The sequence below is a fragment of the Pangasianodon hypophthalmus genome, chromosome 22 (genome assembly GCF_027358585.1).
Source record: "Pangasianodon hypophthalmus isolate fPanHyp1 chromosome 22, fPanHyp1.pri, whole genome shotgun sequence".
Classification (NCBI taxonomy): Eukaryota; Metazoa; Chordata; class Actinopteri; order Siluriformes; family Pangasiidae; genus Pangasianodon; species Pangasianodon hypophthalmus.
Genome location: NC_069731.1, coordinates 728,334 through 751,913, shown reverse-complemented (window position 1 = coordinate 751,913; position 23,580 = coordinate 728,334). Strand labels below are relative to the sequence as shown.

At 36.1% G+C, this 23,580-nt stretch overlaps 3 protein-coding genes and 1 long non-coding RNA gene across 5 annotated transcripts; 2 read left to right on the top strand and 2 right to left on the bottom strand.

Moving 5' to 3' along the window:
• The first annotated feature begins 1,713 nt into the window (after window positions 1-1,713).
• On the top strand, window positions 1,714-9,818 carry si:ch211-225p5.8 (uncharacterized protein LOC555567 homolog). Its single transcript, XM_026911139.3, has 6 exons — window positions 1,714-2,038; window positions 2,649-2,815; window positions 3,950-4,187; window positions 4,995-5,154; window positions 8,399-8,455; window positions 8,567-9,818. Exons 1-5 carry the CDS (start codon window positions 1,987-1,989, stop codon window positions 8,442-8,444), a joined length of 663 nt encoding a protein of 220 aa, XP_026766940.2. The 5' UTR covers window positions 1,714-1,986; the 3' UTR covers window positions 8,445-8,455; window positions 8,567-9,818.
• Window positions 9,819-9,968: 150 nt separating this feature from the next.
• On the bottom strand, window positions 9,969-15,364 carry pycard (PYD and CARD domain containing). 2 transcript variants are annotated; one of them, XM_026911161.3, is made up of 5 exons: window positions 15,269-15,364; window positions 15,015-15,171; window positions 13,766-13,795; window positions 13,165-13,195; window positions 9,969-12,236 (listed from the first exon to the last, which is right to left on the bottom strand). In XM_026911161.3, exons 2-5 carry the CDS (start codon window positions 15,021-15,023, stop codon window positions 11,977-11,979), a joined length of 330 nt encoding a protein of 109 aa, XP_026766962.1. In that variant the 5' UTR covers window positions 15,024-15,171; window positions 15,269-15,364; the 3' UTR covers window positions 9,969-11,976. The 2 variants fall into 2 exon arrangements, with proteins under 2 accessions (XP_026766962.1, XP_026766963.1); XM_026911162.3 differs by having other exon boundaries at window positions 15,015-15,174; window positions 15,269-15,357.
• Window positions 15,365-15,648: 284 nt separating this feature from the next.
• LOC117595770 (uncharacterized) lies at window positions 15,649-16,550 on the top strand. Its single transcript, XR_004576941.2, has 3 exons — window positions 15,649-16,043; window positions 16,314-16,423; window positions 16,515-16,550. It is a non-coding gene; the product is annotated as an uncharacterized LOC117595770 (long non-coding RNA).
• On the bottom strand, window positions 16,427-23,352 carry etsrp (ETS1-related protein). Its single transcript, XM_026911136.3, has 8 exons — window positions 23,204-23,352; window positions 21,495-21,576; window positions 20,536-20,646; window positions 19,714-19,788; window positions 19,093-19,284; window positions 18,736-18,978; window positions 18,305-18,423; window positions 16,427-17,594 (listed from the first exon to the last, which is right to left on the bottom strand). Exons 2-8 carry the CDS (start codon window positions 21,574-21,576, stop codon window positions 17,331-17,333), a joined length of 1,086 nt encoding a protein of 361 aa, XP_026766937.2. The 5' UTR covers window positions 23,204-23,352; the 3' UTR covers window positions 16,427-17,330.
• Window positions 23,353-23,580: the final 228 nt, after the last annotated feature.

Below are 23,580 nucleotides of genomic sequence, written 5' to 3'. Positions count from 1 at the left end.
CCGTGTCACCCAGATGAGGATGGGTCCCTTCTGAGTCTGGTTCCTCTCAAGGTTTCTTCCTCATATCATCTCAGGGAGTTTTTCCTCACCACCGTCACCTCTGACTCGCTCATTAGGGATAAATTCAGACATTTACAAGTTATATCCTGAATTTATATATTTCAAATAAAATTGAATTGAATTGAATTAAAAACATAGAAATATTTGGTGGGAAATCATGAATTATTAAACTCAAAACCAAAGTTAAAAACCGAGCATCTTACTCAGATTTTAAATCTTAATGAATTTTAAAAATTCATCACTGATAGGGTGAAGTTTTTAATTTATCTTTAATTTATTTAACATGTATGGAAGGAGTCTCCAGTGTCAGCGCTTTGCAACAGTCAGAGGTAAAGCTGTAACTTTAAGTTTTCCGACATCTTGGGAGTAGGACAGAGGAGTTTACGCTTCTTTGAGGTTCATGCGTAACAAGCTGCATTTTTTTTTATTTTATTAATGAAGAGAGAGAATAAAGAGAGGCTGGTGAGGGAACGAGTGTTTATAGCTGCTATAACGTAAGCGAGAACAGGAACTAACTTGAATCGTGGATGTTTGACAACATTATATGTAACTATAAACGGATTAATAGTATGATATGTCATACTTTAATAAAAAGAAATGGTAATCATTGAGACGTTACTGTGGTGTAAGAGGAATAAAACATTTGGGGATGTGCTGTTATAGGAAAATAATGAACGATGGGGTGATAACGACCCTGTCACATGGTCCCAGTGTTTATTACACACACAGAGGATTAGAGATGTTAATGGAACACAGATCTGAATCAGATAAAGAAGTATTTTAACTTTGGACGGGTTTAACTTTGTCTCCATCCAGTGGCCAAACTGATAATGACAGTTAGAAACATGAACTCCAGCCCAGTTTAGTAACAAACAGCTTCAGCATGTGTTCAGAGGAAGTGTGTGATGATATCAGTGTGATGGTGTAACATGACAATGAAATCTGAAACGCTATTTATACTCCATTAAATAATTCCAGATTTTGTGTTAAATAAAGTTATTCTCAGGTTCAGTCACTGGCGAGAAACCGGAATGAGAGAAAGACGTGTTTCTACAGTTTTATAAAGAAATAATAAACTACTGATTTCTGCATCCTGGAATTTAAACAGCACTGAAAATGACTGTAAACATTTCACACTTAAACATTCATATTTATCTATCAGTGAGTAATAAATCAATTATACATACAAAGTATTGATATGAATATATTAATATACCATTACATATACAATACAAAAATAGTTAGAAATATAATAATAACAATAACAATAAAGGTAAATTAATTTGAATATGAAACAGGTCATGTGCTGTTCTGCATTTTATTCTTTAATCATTAACACTAATGTAGCTGAACTATGAATGTTTATGATTAGCTCACTGCAAAGTCATCAGACTCGGCTAAGCAGAAATATGTTTTATATTTGGAGAAAAAAGAAAATAAAACCTCAGAATAAGGCTGTGTTTAAAGCCATGCCTGATGCTAATCTCTGGTCATAAATCTCTGGACGGCACACGAGGGAAAATTTGTGTAAATTTGTGTAAAATTTTGCATCTGACGTTGAAAGCCACGATGCAGTCCTGACTTCTCGGATTGCGTCCTGGCCTGCGGCGTGAAGGCGGTGTCATATGAACACACACAGATTCACACGGGCTAAACTTAGCTCTGCTAAACACGAGTCGCACAGGAAGACACACACTGTCTCAAAAAACACACTGGACTGGATTTAAAAGTCTAAAGTGGGAAAAGTTTCAGACAGAGGAGGAGATAGACTTGTTTAGATCATTTACTCCGAGGAAGCTGAGGATACGGAGACGTCGCTCTGACTGAGGAGGAAATGTCACTGCTCAAGTGTTTACGAAACATTTAAGACGCGACAGCTGGGATATTTTTATTTATGAAATTTATTTTAAAGCCGAGTTTCTCAAAATGTCTCCGCCAATCAGATCACTTTGTGCTCTCGGCTTCATTCTGATGTTCGGTAAGTTTATTTTTTTTATTCCTAAGTGTTTTATTCTTCTTATACCACAGCAATTTACAAATATTTTTAACTCATTAAAGAACAGCACACTTTTTATCCATTTATAGTTACATTTAATGTTGTGGAATGTTGGTGAAACAAGTTCGTTCCTGTTGCCGCTTACGTTAGAGCAGCTATAAACAATCGTTTCCTCACCAGCTTCTCTTGAAAATGTCGAAAAACTTCAAGTTACGAAGCACTGACACTGGAGACTCCTTCCATACATGTTAAATAAACACATTACTTCTTACAGAAACCTTCACCACATCAACAGTTACACACGTTTTTCTTTTATCTGTTTATGCGAAGTGTCCAGCGTTACTATAGAAACGATAACGTATCAGAACGAGCGCATTAATATTAATATAAACCTGCGCTACTGTCAGAGCTGCTGTTATAGAAAACTAATCAACACCTTCTGACCAATCAGAGTCCAGATCTCAACAGCGCTGTGGTGTGAATCATGATATTTAATGCAAACATTATTATTATTATTATTATTATTATTATTATTATTATGACTAGGTGTGCTTCCAGTTATTCGGAGTCTCTTTGATTTTATGATCTGCAGCGCGGTGGTGTGATGGCAGCTGTGCCGAGGTGGACTCCATGACGGAGGCGGTGGCGGGACAGGACTTCCTGTTAGGTTGCATCTCCTGTAAGAGAAGGGAGGAAGTCAGCGGCGCTTCTACCGTGGACTGGCACTTTAAACCCGCCGGAGGAGACGAGTTCTTCCACGTCAGTGCGCTCAGAACCACCACACGCTCGACTGATGCTAAGTCATGTGACCCCTAGTGGTGAAATTATGGCCCAGTTTGTGCACCAAACACATTTTTGTTTATTAATTGACTACATTTAAGCTGAAAAATATTGGTGTTAAAGCTTTTTTTTTTCTTAACTTAACCATTCCTTCACTATTCACACAAACTGACACGAGATCGTTCATCTTCTGCATTTGATTTTTAATTATTGATTTTAAAAGATATTATCATATATATATAATATACTATATAACTTTTTCATTTTATTTACAGAAAGGATTTTGGAATTAGTTAGATTTTTATGACCTGAATCACTTGAAAATATAATAATAAATACAATTAAAATATATATATTTTTTTCATTTTTTTAATGATGTTTTGAATTAAATCCATTAATTATTTTAAAAAAATTAAATTCATTAATTTTTTATTATTTAATTGATTCTTTTAATATTTATTTTAAAAGACATTATCAGATATATTTTTATTTTTTAAGTTTTACATTTTTTTTTATTTACAGAAAAGATTTTGCAATCAGTTAGATTTTAATGAATCACTTGAAAATGTAATTTTTTTTTTCATTTTTTTTAAATGATGGTTTGAATTAATTTCATTTATTTTTCTTTTATTAAATTCATTAGGTCAATACGTCAGGCATCAGTATGTGCCTGACCCAGAGCTGTGATTTCAACAACAAGTGACATCTGAATTGTCAATTCTATGCAAATTAGGTGACGCAGTAAAGTGACAAATCAAAACGATCAGCTCGAATGAAACATTACGAAGAAAAATAAAGCTGCAGGAAGCATCAGAGCAGAGATCGTCGGTGTCTCTGGTGAGCGCATGTAGCTAGTACCGTTAGCTCGCTTTGCTAATCTAATCTGAGAACGAAGCTGGAATGAAGCATGTAGTCACTGATTTATTTAACGTGTGTTTCATTTAATTAGTTAACTTGATTTTTAAAAAAAATGCTGGACAGGCCACGCCCACGAACAACAACATTATCAGTCGCTACACGAGATCACGAGAGACGAACTACAGACGAAACATCAGAATGATCGCCTGCTAGCGTGAACGTAGCATCACTGAGCTTCTATCTTCTGACTTGCAGATCTTCCATTACGATTATCCGACCTCCACCATCCTGCACGAGGACTTCAAGTCTCGTCTGGAGTGGGGTGGAACTAAAGGAACGGCAGATCTCCAGATCGGAGCCATTTACATCCGGAACGTCACGTTTAACGACACCGGCACTTACACGTGCACGTTTGAGCGCTCGCTCTTCCTCGCGCTTGGTACCGAACACGTGACCATCAAAAAAACAGTGGAGCTCACCGTCTTGGCAGAAGGTAACATCTTAACGCCTTAATTTAAATAATTTTCCTTTTTTTAATGATTTTTTAAATTAAATCTTTTTTTTTTAATTCATTAAAAGTGTTTTTTTATTATTTAATTGATTCATTAATATTCATTAATATTGATTTTTTAAATATTGATTATTGATTATTGATTATATATATATAATTAATTTTTTTTCATTTTTTTAAATTATGTTTTGAAATAATTTCATTTTTCAATTTTATTAAATTCATTTAATTGATTCATTAATATATATATATATGTAATAAAAAACTGTAATAAAGAAATCATGTAAAAAATGTAATAATAAATACAATTGTTTTTCATTTTTTTAATGTTTTAAATTAAATCCATTTATACATTTTTTTTATTATTGATTATCGTTTAATTGATTCATTAATATTCATTTCTATTAATTTTTTAATATTGATTTTATAATAGATTATCAGATATATTTAAATTTTTTTAAGTTTTACATTTTTTTTATTATTATTTACAGAAAAGTTTGTGGACTCAGTTAGATTTTTATGACCTGAATCACTTGAAACTGTGATAATAAATAAATTTTTTTTTTTTTTTCATTTTTTTAAGTGATGTTTTGAATTAATTTCATTTATTTATTTTTTTATTAAATTAAGGATTTTGTAATCAGTTACATTTTCATGACCTGAATTACTTGAAAATATTACGTGATAATACACACAATTAAACACAATTAAACTATAATATAATATCTATGAAGATGTCTGCGGTGCCTGGACGTGTTATTTGTTTATTGGTTATTTTTCTCTCTTCAGCGAATCGTGAGTTGACGGCGGTGATTTCGGAGATCATGATGTACGTCATCATCGTTGTGCTGCAGCTGTGGCTGATCGGGGTGCTGATTTACTGCTACAAAAAAATTTACGCTGAAAACGAAGCTCGCGAGGCCAGAAAAGCTCTGCATGCAAAAAACAAGTGAGAGTTTAAATTAATCAAATATTAAATTAAATAAAGTGTAAAGTTAAAGATTTAGTGTCTCTGTGTTGTTTAGTGTCTCTGTGTTGTTTAGTGTCTCTGTGTTGTTTAGCATCTCTGTGTTGTTTAGCGTCTCTGTGTTGTTTATCTGTGATATTTAGCATCTCTGTAATGTTTCTCTGTGTTGTTTAGCATCTCTGTGTTGTTTAGCGTCTCTGTGTTGTTTATCTGTGATATTTAGCATCTCTGTAATGTTTCTCTGTGTTGTTTAGTGTCTCTGTGTTGTTTAGCGTCTCTGTGTTGTTTAGCGTCTCTGTGTTGTTTATCTGTGATATTTAGCATCTCTGTAATGTTTCTCTGTGTTGTTTAGCATCTCTGTGTTGTTTAGCGTCTCTGTGTTGTTTATCTGTGATATTTAGCATCTCTGTAATGTTTCTCTGTGTTGTTTCTCTGTGTTGTTTAGCATCTCTGTGTTGTTTATCTGTGATATTTAGCATCTCTGTAATGTTTCTCTGTGTTGTTTCTCTGTGATATTTAGCATCTCTGTGTTGTTCCTCTGTGTTTAGCGTCTCTGTGTTGTTTAGCATCTCTGTGTTGTTTATCTGTGTTGTTTAGCGTCTCTGTGTTGTTTAGCGTCTCTGTGTTGTTTCTCTGTGTTGTTTAGCGTCTCTGTGTTGTTTATCTGTGATATTTAGCATCTCTGTAATGTTTCTCTGTGTTGTTTAGCATCTCTGTGTTGTTTAGCGTCTCTGTGTTGTTTATCTGTGATATTTAGCATCTCTGTAATGTTTCTCTGTGTTGTTTCTCTGTGTTGTTTAGCATCTCTGTGTTGTTTATCTGTGATATTTAGCATCTCTGTAATGTTTCTCTGTGTTGTTTCTCTGTGATATTTAGCATCTCTGTGTTGTTCCTCTGTGTTTAGCGTCTCTGTGTTGTTTAGCGTCTCTGTGTTGTTTAGCGTCTCTGTGTTGTTTATCTGTGATATTTAGCATCTCTGTGTTGTTTCTCTGTGTTGTTTAGCGTCTCTGTGTTGTTTCTCTGTGTTGTTTAGCGTCTCTGTGTTGTTTCTCTGTGTTGTTTAGCGTCTCTGTGTTGTTTATCTGTGATATTTAGCATCTCTGTGTTGTTTAACATCTCTGTGATGTTTAGCGTCTCTGTGTTGTTTATCTGTGATATTTAGCATCTCTGTAATGTTTCTCTGTGTTGTTTCTCTGTGTTGTTTAGCATCTCTGTGTTGTTAATCTGTGATATTTAGCATCTCTGTAATGTTTCTCTGTGTTGTTTCTCTGTGTTGTTTAGCGTCTCTGTGTTGTTTATCTGTGATATTTAGCATCTCTGTAATGTTTCTCTGTGTTGTTTAGCATCTCTGTGATGTTTAGCGTCTCTGTGTTGTTTATCTGTGATATTTAGCATCTCTGTAATGTTTCTCTGTGATGTTTCTCTGTGATGTTTAGCATCTCTGTGTTGTTTATCTGTGATATTTAGCATCTCTGTAATGTTTCTCTGTGTTGTTTCTCTGTGATGTTTAGCGTCTCTGTGTTGTTTATCTGTGATATTTAGCATCTCTGTGTTGTTTCTCTGTGTTGTTTAGCATCTCTGTGTTGTTTCTCTGTGTTGTTTAGCATCTCTGTGATGTTTAGCGTCTCTGTGTTGTTTATCTGTGATATTTAGCATCTCTGTGTTGTTTCTGTGTTGTTTAGCATCTCTGTGTTGTTTCTCTGTGTTGTTTAGTGTCTCTGTGTTGTTTCTCTGTGTTGTTTAGCGTCTCTGTGTTATTTAGCGTCTCTGTGTTGTTTCTCTGTGTTGTTTCTCTGTGATATTTAGCATCTCTGTGTTGTTTCTCTGTGATATTTAGCATCTCTGTGTTGTTTATCTGTGATGTTTAGCATCTCTGTGTTGTTTATCTGTGATATTTAGCATCTCTGTGTTGTTTATCTGTGATGTTTAGCATCTCTGTGTTGTTTATCTGTGATATTTAGCATCTCTGTGTTGTTTAGCATCTCTGTGTTGTTTCTCTGTGTTGTTTCTCTGTGATATTTAGCATCTCTGTGTTGTTTCTCTGTGTTGTTTAGCGTCTCTGTGTTGTTTAGCATCTCTGTGTTGTTTCTCTGTGTTGTTTAGCGTCTCTGTGTTGTTTATCTGTGATATTTAGCATCTCTGTAATGTTTCTCTGTGTTGTTTCTCTGTGTTGTTTAGCATCTCTGTGTTGTTTCTCTGTGATGTTTAGCATCTCTGTGTTGTTTCTCTGTGATGTTTAGCATCTCTGTGTTGTTTCTCTGTGATGTTTAGCATCTCTGTGTTGTTTATCTGTGATGTTTAGCATCTCTGTGTTGTTTAGCATCTCTGTGTTGTTTATCTGTGATATTTAGCATCTCTGTGTTGTTTCTCTGTGTTGTTTAGCATCTCTGTGATGTTTAGCGTCTCTGTGTTGTTTATCTGTGATATTTAGCATCTCTGTGTTGTTTCTCTGTGTTGTTTAGCATCTCTGTGTTGTTTCTCTGTGTTGTTTAGTGTCTCTGTGTTGTTTCTCTGTGTTGTTTAGCGTCTCTGTGTTATTTAGCATCTCTGTGTTGTTTCTCTGTGTTGTTTCTCTGTGATATTTAGCATCTCTGTGTTGTTTCTCTGTGTTGTTTAGCGTCTCTGTGTTGTTTAGCGTCTCTGTGTTGTTTCTCTGTGTTGTTTAGCATCTCTGTGTTGTTTATCTGTGATGTTTAGCATCTCTGTGTTGTTTATCTGTGATATTTAGCATCTCTGTGTTGTTTAGCATCTCTGTGTTGTTTCTCTGTGTTGTTTAGCATCTCTGTGATGTTTAGCGTCTCTGTGTTGTTTATCTGTGATATTTAGCATCTCTGTGTTGTTTCTCTGTGTTGTTTAGCATCTCTGTGATATTTAGCATCTCTGTGATGTTTCTCTGTGTTGTTTAGCGTCTCTGTGTTGTTTAGCGTCTCTGTGTTGTTTCTCTGTCTTGTTTCTCTGCATTGTTTAGTGTTGTTTTGTTGAGTGTGTTAATATTTGTAGCGCTACTGTATATGCTAATGGCTAATTATCCATTAAGCTAGCAGGATATTAGCCAGTGACTGAATAGCTGACACTAGTTCAGAGTTCTGAGTCTCTGTTTTCTGCTGATGCAGGATCCTCTTCGATTTGCATGTTTAGTGAACATACGTGTTTTTATGTAAAATTTTATTTATTTCTTTTTAACATGTTTTTAATTTTTTTCACTCTGATGTCTTTATACTTGAAGACTTATTGACTCGAAGGAGACTTGCGATGGAGTTCACTTGGAGTAGCTGCACTTTCGGTGAGTGTTATTAAGACTGTAAACTGTCATGTTGTGTATTATTATTATTATTATTATTATTATTATGTAAGAATTTTCTTTGTTCTAATTGAGTGTTTTTGTTTCTATAAGGAGCGATGAATCCTGGACGTTTTGCTGTTCACAAGAAGAAATATCTTTAAAGTCTTAAACATAAATAAATTTACATTCGTAAGTTTGTTTAAAAGGAGGAAGTGAAGCAGCGTTAGCTTTTCTGACTTAGCCAGTGGCACTGATAACAGAATTATAAGTTACTTACTGCTATGCTAGTTTGTTAGGTTAATCTACTTACTTTACTACTAGTTTGTGAGGTAACATTTATTTTAAAGCTAGTATGTAAGCTAGCATGTACGATACTGTTATGATACGATCTACTGTTATGCTAGTTTGTACGATATCATGTTTACTGTTCTGCTAGTTTATTAGGTTAATCTATTTACTACTAGTTTGTGAGTTAGCATATTTTCCTGTTATGCTAGTTTGTAAGTGTTATGCTAGTTTGTAAGTTATGTTTACTATTATGCTAGTTTGCTTTATTAGTCTGTTTACTTTAAAGCAATTTGTAAGCTAGCATATTTTCCTATTATGTTAGTTTGTAAGTTATCATGTTTACTGTTATGCTAGTTTGTTGGATTAGTCTATTTACTACTAGTTTGTAAGTTAGTATATTTTCCTGTTATGCTAGTTTGTAAGTGTTATGCTAGTTTGTTGGGTTAGTCTATTTAATACTACTTTGTAAGTTAGTGTAGTTTCCTTTTATGCTAGTTTGTAAGTTATCATGTTTACTGTTATGCTAGTTTGCTGGATTAGTCTATTTACTTTAACACAAGTTGTAAGTTAGCATAGTTTTCTGCTTTGCTAGTTTGTAAGTAAGCCTGTTTACTCTTATTGAAGTTTGTTGAGTTAGTCTATTTACTATAATGCTAGTTTATAAATTAGCCTTTTAACTGTAATGTTAGTTTTCAAGTTAGTCTACTTACTGATATGTTTGTTTGTAAGTTAGCATTTTTACTGCTATGTTAGTTTACAGTTATATTAGTAAGCTAGTCTATTTACAGATATGCTAATCTGTAAATTAGCTGAATTATTTTAATGCTAGTTTATTTAAATGCTTGTTTGTTACTTAGGTTACTAGTGAACTAACAGAAGGAAACCTACAGAGTCCACATTAGATGTTTTTCGCTCAGGAATGTTAGCGCTGTTATATGTAGCATGTAGCGCAGGATGAAAGTGTGTTTATCTCAGAGAGTGAAAGAGAAGTGTAAGTGTTAACTAGTTTATTATTGTAATTTACTGTTTTTCTGTGCTATGTGACTAACAATGCAATAAAACACCGCTTTATTCACCTCATCTGTGAAGAATTTAATAAATAAATCTGTGTATCAGATGATAATAAACACCTGTGAAAATGGCTAAGCTAACACTTCTTTAGCAAACACATAACTATAGTTTCATTTCAAGGACATTGATATGTTTATTTTTTCGTACTTCTTATTTTATGTACATTTGAATTTAAAGTACCAAACAAACAAATAAAAAAATTTATATAAATGTGGTTTTTATGGTTTATACAATCTACCAACAGTATTTCAGATTAAAATAGATCCTGTACTTTGGATATTTTAGAAAAAAAATTACAAACAATTTCTTTTATAAACAATTTAAATTAATAAACGCAAAACAAAAATCAGCGTCTTTACATGAACTTCTCACAGATAATCAGATTTAATCAGAGGAGTTGCTAACAATTATAAAAAAAACAATCTAGAAAAAATACTAATTATAACATTATTATTTTTTTTTCATTGCATTTTTGTATTTTTTTTTTGTATGATATGAAATATATATAGCATAGATTAAATGATTTCTTTGCACTATTCCTAAGTAAAAATAAAATTCTTTACAATTATGGAGCAAATGTCATAATAGTCATTGTATAAAGCCATGAAATTAATTCATTTTAAATTTGCTGTTCTTAAAAATTATTTTTGTCATTGATCCAAAAACAAATGATTGTCCTCTGCCAATTAAAATATGAAAATTTTGGCGATAAAACATCGGATCTATGTATAAAGTGTATAAAATCAGCTAGGCTACATCAGAAATCACAGTTCTTTTGCACCAGGACGTGTTTTACCTTTAAATAAAAGTCAATTTCAGCTATTTCATGTAATATTATTAATATAATAATAATAATATTAACAGTGTGAAAGCGCTGGGTTTAGCTCAGGGGCTCAGATTGTCGGGTCAAAATTAATTTCCTGGAATTATTTATAGTTTAGTTATAGCAAAAAAAATATTGTTTCTGTTTTTTTTTTTTATATAATTTACACGTTTAACTAAATTTATAATTTGTTGCCTGCCAACAAAATGTACTTTAATAGCTAACGTTAATTGAGGGGAAAATGTGTCTGACGTTGACGTCTTGTAATAAATAAGACAAATTAGCTTTTTAAGAGAATTTTTAAGATTAGATTAATGGTTACGTAATTATATTTTACATAATACGAAAACCAATTTTGATTGGCCGAATGGTTTGGACGTTAAACATCAATAAGATTTTAGGCCATTGCATTTATGTAGTAAAAGATCTTTATCTTCTGAATGCAAGCGTCCGGTTTCTAAGAACTTTACGATACACAGTCAGTAGGACACTCTCTGGCGGAGTGTGTGTGTGTGTGTGTGTGTGTGTGTGTGTGTAAGTTACCAGGAAAAGAGAGAGATTGGAGTCTAAGCACATGTTTGTTCTTAGCAGAGATCATCGCATGAGTTACTCTGCAGTCTGTTTTTGAAAGTTAGATATTTTCAGTATTTGGAAAACATATTTATTTTTTTTAAAATTAGCATAATTGATTTTGGTTTAAAGTAAACAGATGTAAAGGTTGCATGATTATTCTTCTTCTATTTAACAGGTGCAAATATAACCATTCAGAACCCAAGTACCGCCAATATGAATGAAATTTTAATCTGTGGATTCAATTTTTTAATAATCAGTTAATCAAATTAATTAATTGGAATGTCATCCTTTGGAAATTTTAAATAATCAACAAAATAAACGAAAGGTTTATTTGGAATGTAATTCTTTGCATCAAATTCTTTCACAATCCCAGTCAGCATGTGTGTTTGAGTCCTGATGACAACGGCTGTATAAGAAAGCACAGTTTATCTTACAGATTTTAATATCACACGGAGTTAGAGTCAAATAACTGTTTCTTAGCTAATGTTCTTCACATTCTAAGCTGGTATTAGCCATGAAGTTTGATTAAAGTTTGATAAGATAAGTTTATTGACTGGATTTGTGATTAAACACAAATCACACATTTTGTTTAGTTAGTCTGGCAGATCCGTGCTTTTTATTTATTTACCACATGCTTCTTATAAATGTAACTTTCTCCAGCTATGTCTGTATTTATCTTACTGACAGACTACATTTGAGGTATATGTATGGTATCGAGGTTCACAAATAATAAGAAAAACAACCATAACGATTGTAAATAAATTCTTTAAGCGCTGAGGTCCTCCATCATTAACGGCTGCTGGGCCTTCAGAGTAGCGTACAGAAGCTGTTTTCCTTGATCACCCCTGGATCTTATAGGCCCCATGAGTAAAGCCCTCATTTGTTTCTGAGGTGTTTTCTCCGTTTTAATGTCTTGGTACTCCTCATCGTTGATGACCCTCATACTCAGGAGCTTGTCCAGTACGGGTTCCACACAGCAGGCTCTCTGTATAAGTATGTCTACATGCTGATCAATAAAGACGGCACCTGGAACGATCCAACAGTACATCTTTAATAATACGTATTTATTATTCTTACGTCATTAATAACTGCACAGAGTTTCAGAGGCTTTTACTCAAACTTCCTCTCGGGGATCAATCAAGTACGTCTACACTATATGGCCAAAAGTATGTGCACCCCTGATCATCACACCCACGTGTCCTTGTTGAACGTCTCACTCCAGATTTATTCCCGTGTGTTTGCTGTTATAATGAGCTCCACTCTTCTGGGAAGCTTTCCACTAGATGTTGGAGCGTGGCTGTGGGGATTTGTGTTCATTCAGCTACAAGAGCATTAGTGAGGTCAGGCGCTGATGTTGGGATGTCGAGGAGGTCTGGGGTTCAGTCGGTGTTCCAGTTCATCCCAAAGGTGTTCAGTGGGGTTGAGGTCAGGGCTCTGTGCAGGACACTCGAGTTCTTCCACTCCAACCTTCACACACCATGTCTTCATGGAGCTCGCTTTGTGCACAGGGGCATTGTCATGCTGGAACAGGTTTGAGTCTCTTAGTTCCAGTGAAGGGAAACTGTAAAGCTACAGCACACAGAGACATCTTATCTAATTACAGTATGTGCTTCCAACTTTGGGGCAACAGTTTGGAGAAGAACCACATATGTCTGTGAAGGTCAGGTGTCCACATACTTTTGGCCATATAGTCTATCTATCTAATTTATGAGTGTTTAACATGTAAGAAATAACACACAGTGGGTCGCACTGTTACAGGGAAGTAATAATGAGATTAGAGCGTTCCTAATAAAGCATATTCTCCGTGCTATTTATTGCCAGGTCAGGTTGAGATGTGAGATTTTTTTTTAAAAAATCACTATCTTTTGTGACTTGTTTGCTCCTGAGAATGACTTAATCAAATAAGTGGTGTACATTTTCCACTTGTTGAAATGAGAAAAAAAAATCTCTTTACCACACGGTCGTGACGCTGTCGACTGATCCACCTGCAGGAAAGCAAAAAAGATCAATTCTGTTACGATGGCGTCGTTGCATTTAAAGTAAACAGTCTAAACATTTATAAAACACCCCACACCTACACTACACAGCCTACACCACTCTGTCATTATAAAGGGTACTAAACTAGACCATTGCTTGTCGCTTACACCTTCTGTATCTTTAATGTGTAGTATATTTTACTTAGAAAGATGCACCTTTTATTTTAAAAGTCATTACAGTCCAGTTATAGACATTATATGGAAACTTTGTGGAAAGTTTAGCTTTGTGAAGACATTTTTTTAGACTTTGTAGTAACAGTTTGGAGAAGAACCACATATGTCTGTGATGGTCAGGGGTGCACAAACTTTTGGCTGTACTTATAGTGCATCTTAAATTATTTTTAAAAAGACACTATATCCACATTTTCAGGCCAAAGATACATATTAAAGGTACAGAAGGTAAGGGTATCACCACAATGACAAGGAAAGGTACACTTTAGTATCTTTTTTTAGAGAGAGGGAAGAATTATGGTTTGTGCAACGGAGTGTGTGTGCAACAGTAATGTGGAGTTCACGTACCTCATCCATCGGAAGTGGAGAACGTATGTCCTGAAGACAAAAAAAAAACCTACGGTTTAGCTTCTCTTTAACTCAAACTTGGATGTTAGCTAATGTTCTTCATAGTGTTCTTCACGTCCATAGATAAGAATAGTTTAGAGATTGGGTTTGTGATTAAATATCGCACAGTTTGTCTAGTTAGTCTGTTTATAATGAAGTAACTTATGAAATCTAATGTTAGCTCGAGGCCATGTTCTGTCACGTTAGCTTTATTTTCATGAATTTATGATTATTAAGATGATGTAATCATATATAAAACATTAGTTGAGATGCATGTAATTCTCAGTTAGAGTCTTTCTATTACTTTCTGATTACTGATTTTTGTTAAATGATTGAAAAAACTGAGTTGCAGCAAATTTTTACGGAAGCCTTAAGAGGCCATGCATTGTTATTTTTTCTTTCTTGTTTTCTCATGACCACAAGAAAACAACTCTTAGTATGTCGAGATCACGAGAAAACAACTCTTGGTACGTCGAGATCACGAGAAAACAACTTTTGGTATGTCGAGATTACGAGAAAACAACTTTTGGTATGTCGAGATTACGAGAAAACAACTTTGTTACATTGAAATCACGACGAAATTAAGTCGTGATCATGAGAAAACAAGAAAGAAAAAATAATAAAGCATGGCCTCTTGGTGCTTCTGTGAATTTTATCTCCAAAATCCTGCATTAGTTAATCAGTGAATCTGAACCATTCCAACATGGCGGATGGCTGGAGAGGTTACAGCTTAGCAACAGCGACATCTAACGGTTTATCTACATGACTACACTATTAAACATCTGCAGCAAAACTTCTCATTGTCCTTTTAAAGCTCAGAACAGAGTCTACACTCAGAGGAAGTTTAATAAAAACTAAACCAGGCTACAGTTTTAATCAGCATTTGGGCTAAAATGTAGGTCCTGAGTTTAAGATTATTAAAAATAAATATTTATCTGTTAATCCTGACACTCGTGTTCCCATCTCTAATGCTCTAATGTTTATTTCTACTTTAAAAAATAAAATAAACCCATGTAAGAAGTGCTGTGAAGTGCTGTCCTGTGCTGTAATAAAGCCTGGAGGTGTTGAGGAAAGGAGCTCTCTATAGGCTTAATGTGAAAGCGAAAGCAGCGCGCGCTCGCACTCATCTATAGCATCAAAATACAATAATAAAAAAAACGAGTTTGTCAGAGTAAGATGAGCGGATGCAGTAAGATGATGAGCTACTCACCCCGGACATTGTGTTCTAGCTGGATCTGCAGAACCTGAACCTGAACCTGAACCTGAAGGAAACCTGAGCGCGCGCTTTTCCTCCTGTTCCCGGATGAAGCACTGACAGTCTCACCGGCGATTTCACCGTCAGTCACCTCGACACTTCCGTGTGTCTACTGCTTTAGAAATGTGCACCACCAGTTAAACAGTCCAGTAATGCAAAAAACAATAATAATGAATAATAATTAATAATTAATAATTAATAATACTAACGTGGCTGAATGGCGGGGCGCGTCCCTGAAAACGCTCAGGACGGAAATAAAACCTTTCCAGCGAGTAAAACTCCTCTCCTGCTCCTCTCCTGCTCCTCCTCTTTCCTGCAACAGATGCGTTTTAACCCTTACAGCAGTGAGAGCAGACTGTGGAAGCTGGGGGTTAAAGCTAAACTCCATCCTGAACCACATGAAATATGTTTATGTTGATATAATTGGGGTGTGTTCAGTGCTTTGTGCTGGTCGGGTTTGTGCTTCTGTTCTTCCTGTGAGAAGGTAGCAGTGAAGACATTGCTACAGCTAGCACACTTACAGTGGAGGTCAATAGCAGAAAGAATTCCAACCAGAGCCTTTTTTCTTGTGATAAATGATAGAAGTGGTTGCTGAGGGCCTCCTGACCACCAGGGGGCGCCATGATATTTTAAAAAGATATGCAGTAAAACACACTTTACTATCATTTGGAGAAAAGGTTTAAGTATCAGGCAGTTTCTGTTAGAGGGAGAAAAGATTAGAAGCTGCAGTTTGCGTAACTGAATTAGTAAAAACTACTGTAAATAATGTCGGAAGATCGTGAAGAAGCAGCGATCATGAAGCGTTCGTATTAATCTAGCATGGAAATTGCAAAAAATTAAAAAACAGAAAAGGAGAAAGACTCAAAACACCAGGAAGAAATGAATGCAAATGAATTGGATTTCAGTTTGTTTACTTTTTGATGTGAACTGAAGTGAAATGTTAGTAGCTAGTATCTAGAGTAAGAAGTGTTCGGCTAACACTCGGTAAGTTGCTAGCTTTTTACTACTAGCTATAGCTACAGTGGCCTGTTGACTCATCCAAGATATTAAAGTATTATCTCTGTTCATTCTTGCGTATAAAATAATATGATTGGTGTGATTGGCGTCCCTGAGTACGTTGTCACTCAGGGCCCCATGTGTTAGCTAGCAACAGCCTTGATTACAACCGTCTCAGATATAAAGGCTAAAGGTCAAGTTTCGCTGTTAGCTCCTAAAAACAAAACTACTTTTCTGACTCACTTTTTATTTTTTCAGTGATGTTTGACGCCATATTACTCCAGTGGGCGTGAACGATGGAGTCCCAGAATGCGATGCAACTAAACTCGCTAACTCTTGTGCCTTGCTAAAGTGGCATGAGAAACAAGGTGTCATATTTCAGAACAATTTTTATTTATTGTTTTAAAAAACATATATACAATGTTATATGCTAATGCATTATTTTCCCTTTTTTTTTAGCAAATTACCCCTTAAGCACCTCTTTTTCAATTTGTGGACTTTTTCCAAAATGTCAAAGGTCGAGACTTAAACAAATGAATAAATAAACAAAAAAAAGACTTTATATAACAATTTATTTACACTAATTCACAATCGGATGGTGATACAAACTAATCACATCATTCGAAGTACATCATTTGTTGGTGTTTTGATGCTTAAAAGAGGTAGCTAACCACATTAATATATAAAGTAGATATGTTTAAAAAAAATTGCATTGATTACTTAAGGACGCAGGTTCAGTGGACACATAAACGTCCTCATTTATGTCCTTATAGAGTCCGAGTAAAAAGAGCAAATATAAAGTTCTTAATGATTATTTCTACACTTTATAGTGGAAACAGACGTCTCCGTAGCAACCCACCATCTACAGATTAAAGTTCTCCATTTAGAAGAGAGAAGATTTGTGCTGTATCTCACATCTGACTCTGTAGAAGCCGGAAAATGAGTCCTTAAATAAGGCTGTGTTCCAATAATGTTTTTGTCTCCCCCTTGTCCACTTCCTCTTGGTTGTGTCCACTTGCCTGTAGAATCATCCAGAAGGCAACGCTGGAGTTTACTTTCCAAATCGGTGGACGAAGGTGTGTATAAGTGTGAGCGATAAAGTACTGATCTAATTAGCGCACTAGCTAGTCAGCAAGCCAGCATGTTAGCATCAAAACCTCGTCCACTTGTGCTGCAAGTGCTCATGGGATGTACTTCACTTCCAGAAGAAGTCGACGAGGACGTGTTGAAACGTGGATGTATTTTGGAACGCCTCCTTTCACTAGCTAAAGTTCGCTAATGTTGCCAGACGTCTGCCGTCTCCTCGGAGTTTGCCGGCGTCTGCGATCCTGCGTTCGCCGGTGAGATGTTCATACTGGCCAGAACTTCCTGAGCGCTTTTCCCGAGCATGCTCTGCACGTCGCAGACGAATCGGTAGACGTAGCGCTTGCCGGCCGTTTTGTGGATGATGTTCTTGTGGTAGTAGTAGCGCAGGCCGCGGCTCAGCTTCTCGTAGTTCATTTTTGGTTTGTTCTTGCACTGACCCCATCGTTTAGCCACCTGCGTGTGACACAAGCAAATGATCAATCTTCTGGTCTGCATCGTTTGTTACGTTTTTGCTGGAGTGGTACGTGCATTTTATATACTGACAATAAAAAACGTACACTTGAGCGTACTACACAAGCAAGAAGTAACAGCACCGTTTGTACACTAAACCAGACTAGAAGAAGTAAAGAATAAAACACTTGGGGGTTTGCTGTTTCAGTAAAACAATCAGTGATGGGGTGGTGTAAAGCAGAGCAGAGTCCTGAAGTGTTTTATTCCTCTTACACCGCAGCAATGATCAGAAATTTCATTCGTTAAAGAATGACACGTAAGCAAAAACTCTTCTGTTCCTTCTGTTACCTCTGACTGACACTGGAGACTCCTTCCATAAAGGTTAAATAAACGTTTCCTTATTTTAAGAAAACTTTATCGTATCAACGATTACGCGATTTTTAATCTGTTTATTATCAGCGGAGCGTCCGCTGTACACGTCCCTATGAATGAGCTGTTGCTATAGAAACGATGACGTATTAGAACGAGCGCATTAATTAGAAATAAACCTGTGCTACTGTCGGAGCTGCTGTTATAGAGAATTAATCAACACCTTCTGACCAATCAGAACGCAGAATTCATCAGCGCTGTGGTGTAAAATAAAATAATGAATAAAGTATGAGAGGGAATCTGGTGTAAAATGGATGACTGATACATTTTCTTTTCTTTCGTACCTCCGCGGGGTCGGACATTTTGAATTCCCAGCCGTCGCCGGTCCAGGTGATGAAGGTGTGACACGCCGAGTCTAAGAGAAGCTCCAGGAGGAACTGCCACAGCTGAATGGGTCCTGATCCTGTAACCAGAACAGAGAGTGATCATTTTCATTTTTATTCTGACCTGAAATCTGAAATTATTCTACTACACACTAAAATAAAGGGGGTTCTTCAATGGTTTCCTTCAAAGTTCTAGTTTTGAACCGTCTCTGAGTGTGAAACATTAAACTATAGGGATCTACATGGAACCTTCACAGGTTCTTCCCGAGAAGCCAGCAACAGATCCTGAAGGGTTCCGGATCTGACCGGTTTCTCATCCTCTTTGAGCATGGAGAACTGTGATGTGGTTGGATGATTATCGATTCATGCAGGTAACTGTAAAAATATCTCACCTGGGTAAGCGGACATCCCCGGAGACACCTCGCCATCTCTGTCTAATCTCTGAGACGTCGTGGTGCGTCTCTTCACCACACGAGGAGAAAACGTCTCGGAGGTGAGAGGCGCCGGAGACGAGGATGACGGAGGATGAGCGAGCAGCTGGCTGCAGTAAGCCGATGAGGAATAATCCGTCCAGTACGGCACGGGTTTGCTTTGCGCTTCCGTCTCGTATAAACCGTAGGTTCTCTCTGCATCACCTGCACCGGGAAGATGAGAACTGAGGTTAGCGAAGATTTATACAGAAAAGGTCAAAAGGATGCTAACATGGATGTTTAGCTACAATTCGAGACCTGTCTCACTGCGTGTCGTACCTGCGTGCTCTAAGCCAGACGCCGCTCTGTGACTGAGCTCTTTGGCGGGTTGGTAAAGTCCGCTGGCGTCCACGGCCGAGCCGAACGGGCCGCTCTGGGACGACGGACATGGCGGAAACAGACTCTGATACGTCTGAGTGGCTGAATCCTGAAAACCTCCTGTCTGTCTGTCTATCACCATACTGTCCGGAACTGAGGAAGGGAAAACAGACACGTTGTGATGAAAACTCACGATCTATAAGAAACTGCTGCGTGTGTGCTGCTTTGCTAGCTTCCAATCCTTAATAACCAAGCTAGCATGTCAAATAACTCCACTAGACTTCCTTACAGGGCTCTAAATATTGATACTGTTAGTTATATGATATAATAAATGTTAACTCGACTGTTAATTTGGACATGAGATACAGTTTATTCTCCCTAAATCGATTCAAGCAGGATATCTGGGAAGGAAGTTTTTCATCAGCTGAGCAGATATAATATTTTTATTATATTATAATAACGCTAATCAGGCTGGATCTCAAGTCTCAAGGACCCTTAAAAGAGAACTAACTAAAAAATCATCTTTTAGATTTTGCATTTAGGAGGAGTGATGATCTTTTTCTATAAGATAGAGGCACTTACCGTTAGTGTATGACGTCCAGCTGCTAAACTCTGGGAAAGTGTCCAGATTGAATAATCCAGAATCAGTAGCGTGAACTAGAAGACGAGGAAATTGAATGATTTAATGCAATGTTATAGTGGAAAAACATGGAATAGTGAAATTCCTGCCTGTCGCATGTACAGTTTAGTGAGGATACTAGTTAGCTAGCTAAGCACTGAGCATCAGTGTACTAAAGAATCTGATGTTATAGCGTAAGAGCAGGATGCAGCCAGAACACAGAACAAAGAGTCCACCACCTGCGAGCTAACCTTTGACCTTTTGAGTCGTAGCTCAAGGTTTCCTAACCTGCACAGGCTTCAGCTCGGATAAAACTCGCTGAGAGCTTTACAGCAAGTCATCTCTAAGTGGCTTCCTTAAGGGATTTAATCTATGGACTAATTAATTAAACACTATGGACTGATAATTATGTGAAAAATAAAATGGTGGAAAGAATTCTGGGATACAGTGCTGCTTTAATCATATTAAATAATTACAATATTGAGATCAATCTTTTTTAAAATACTTAATTTACATTTTCTTTAGAATGAATGGCTTCCAGAACTGAGCTGATAAAGAAACAGTACTCAGTAGTACTCAGTACTCAGGATAAAGTACTCATTAGGCGTCACTCTGTGTAAGAACTATGAAGCAGTTTAGTTTGTTTTTTATCTCAGATCATTTTAAGTCTCGATGTTAAACTCTTAAGATTTAAGTCTTGGCCTTCGGGACTGCAGTGTGTTAATCCTGACTGAAGGAGCTCTGCAGCAGAGGAAGTGAAGTTTATCTGTGCGATTTGGACTCACCTTTGGAGGCGATCACGTGCTCCTTGTGCGGTTCTGCGTACGTGTCCGTGTACTGCGACTGGCCCGCTCCTTTGCTGTCTAACAAAAAGGACAGGTCTTCACCATTGTAGTCTGTGGGTACATTATTAGAAATATGACAATGAATAAATCCTGCCATCATGAACCACCTCGGATCTTAAAAAAAAAAATCCTAAAACGTCTCTTCTGTCGTCTTTCTGAACAAATTTATGAACAAAACAGAACCGTGGTCATTTCTCCAAGTGGTCGACTGACCCCACCCTATAGAGCGAGCTTTAGTCTAAACTGCAAAAAAAAAAAAAGAAAAAGAAAAAAGGGAGGAAGCAGGCCGAGGACGGAGGGATGATGAAAAGGGGAGGAGAGGGGCTGCTAAATCTGTTCGAGAAGGAAGTCTGGAGGAAAGGATTAGGAAAACAGGGAGGGAGCGGCGAGAAAAGAAAAAAAACCCGGGTGTATCTTTAACCTGCCACCCCTCGTTTGTGCATTTCTGCACCCCGTGTCCAAGCCGCGTCCTAAAAAGACCCCGTTTCTTTCCTGACGAGTCACGAGTCATGAGTTAGTGCCGTGTCAAGGCCCAGCTCGGTGTTTGTGACAGAGCTGCTGAGATTAGGGCTTTACAGTTGAAGGACAGAGGAAATGTTTTGCACGAACACTCAGGAAATGTGAGCAGAGAAATATCGAAAAGACAAAGATGACCGCTCAGCCTGACGACAGCGCGAGAGAGGTGTACACATTACAGGATAAAAATACTTCAGTTCGCCAAAACCAGAAATTTAATCAAACCCTCTGTTTAAACAAACTGTAATAAACAAACTGTGTTTTAAATCTGCAGTGGGAAATTATTTTAAATAAACTTATTTTAAATAAACTTATTTTAAATAAACTTAGTGTAAATAAACTTAAATTTCATACAGAGTAAAAAATTCCAAACGTTTTATTACCATAAGAACTGAAATCAAATCCAGCAGGAACCTCCTGAGTCCTGAAGTCCTCAGTGTAGTAACCAGCCTGATACATCTCCATCTGAGGAAGAACAAACAAACAAACAAACAAACAAACAAATAAATAAATAGATTCAATGGACTTCATATAGAAATTCCCATTTTAGGAAAGTGCAATTATCCAATTATTTATTTTATTGTAAAAAAAATGAGATTTTTTAAACTAATTAATTCTAAAAAACAATTTTTATTGATATGTTTTCCAACACAGCATGTGAGTAAGTGAATAAACAAACGAACAAACAAACAAACAAATAAATAAATAAATCCAGTGATAGATAGATAGATAGATAGATAGATAGATAGATAGATAGATAAATCTGTGATAGTCAGTAAATAAATAAATAAATAAATCTGTGATAGTAGATAGATAGATAGATAGATAGATAGATAGATAGATAGACAGACAGATAGACAGATAGATAGATAGATAGATAGATAGATCTGTGATAGTCAGTAAATAAATAAATAAATAAATAAATAAATAAATAAATAAATCTGTGATAGATAGACAGACAGATAGATAGATAGATAGATAGATAGATAGATAGATAGATAGATAGATAGATCTGTGATAGTCAGTAAATAAATAAATAAATAAATCTGTGATAGTAGATAGATAGATAGATAGATAGATAGATAGACAGACAGATAGACAGATAGATAGATAGATAGATAGATAGATCTGTGATAGTCAGTAAATAAATAAATAAATAAATAAATAAATAAATAAATCTGTGATAGATAGACAGACAGATAGATAGATAGATAGATAGATAGATAGATAGATAGATAGATAGATAGATAGATAGATAAATCTGTGATAGTAAATAAGTAAATAAATAAATAAATAAATCTGTGATAGATAGACAGACAGACAGACAGATAGATAGATAGATAGATAGATAGATAGATAGATAAATAAATCTGTGATAGATAGATAGATAGATAGATAAATAGATAAATCTGTGATAGTAAATAAGTAAATAAATAAATAAATAAATCTGTGATAGATAGACAGACAGACCGACAGATAGATAGATAAATAAATCTGTGATAGTAAATAAATAAATAGATAAATCTGTGATAGTAAATAAGTAAATAAATAAATAAATAAATCTGTGATAGATAGATAGATAGATAGATAGATAGATAGATAAATAGATAAATCTGTGATAGTAAATAAATAAATAAATAAATCTGTGACAGACAGACAGACAGATAGATAGATAGATAGATAGACAGACAGATAGATAGATAGATAGATAGATAGATAGATAGATAGATAGATAGACAGACAGATAGATAGATAAATCTGTGATAGTAAATAAATAAATAAAAGCAGAGTTGGGATTTGGTGTTATTCTGTACTACGTGGTTAATTTGACTCAGAACAAACAAACGAACAAACAAACAAATAAACAAATTTTGAAAAATTCACTTATCTCGCTGTTTTCAGTAACCAGTGGAGCTGCTTCAGCTTTAGAGTTTGTAATAAACTGAACAATCCGAATTCACTGAAGACTAAAATCCGCTTTAACAGTTTTAACTCTTCACTTAGTCCCAGAATTCTAATTTATTTGTTTATTTGTTTGTTTGTTTGTTTACTAGCCACTAAGGGCTGAAATTCAGTTAAGGGTAAACGGTACCTTCAGGTTTCCTCGCGAGCGTTCCGTTATCCTCCGGGCTCGAGCGCTGCAGTTCAGATTGCGGTGGTCTCGCGCTCCCTCCCTGTCCCGGTTATAAAGAGGCTGCGCGTGCGGGTGCGGGCAGGACGGGCGGGGTGAGGGGCGTGTCTCCGGACCGGCGCTCGGGTGGGACCCGCGCGCTGCTTCGTGACTTCACACGCCGTGACGTCAGACGGGAGTCACGAGCGCAGATTTTTGTCACGGTGTCATTCAGAGAAAGAAAAACAATCAGCGTTAATGAAGCGAATTTCCGCGCGCTGAAGTGTTTCAACAGAGTTTAACGAGTTTAACGAGTTTAATGAGCGCGACTTTTCCCGGTTTACTGATTCAACCGAATA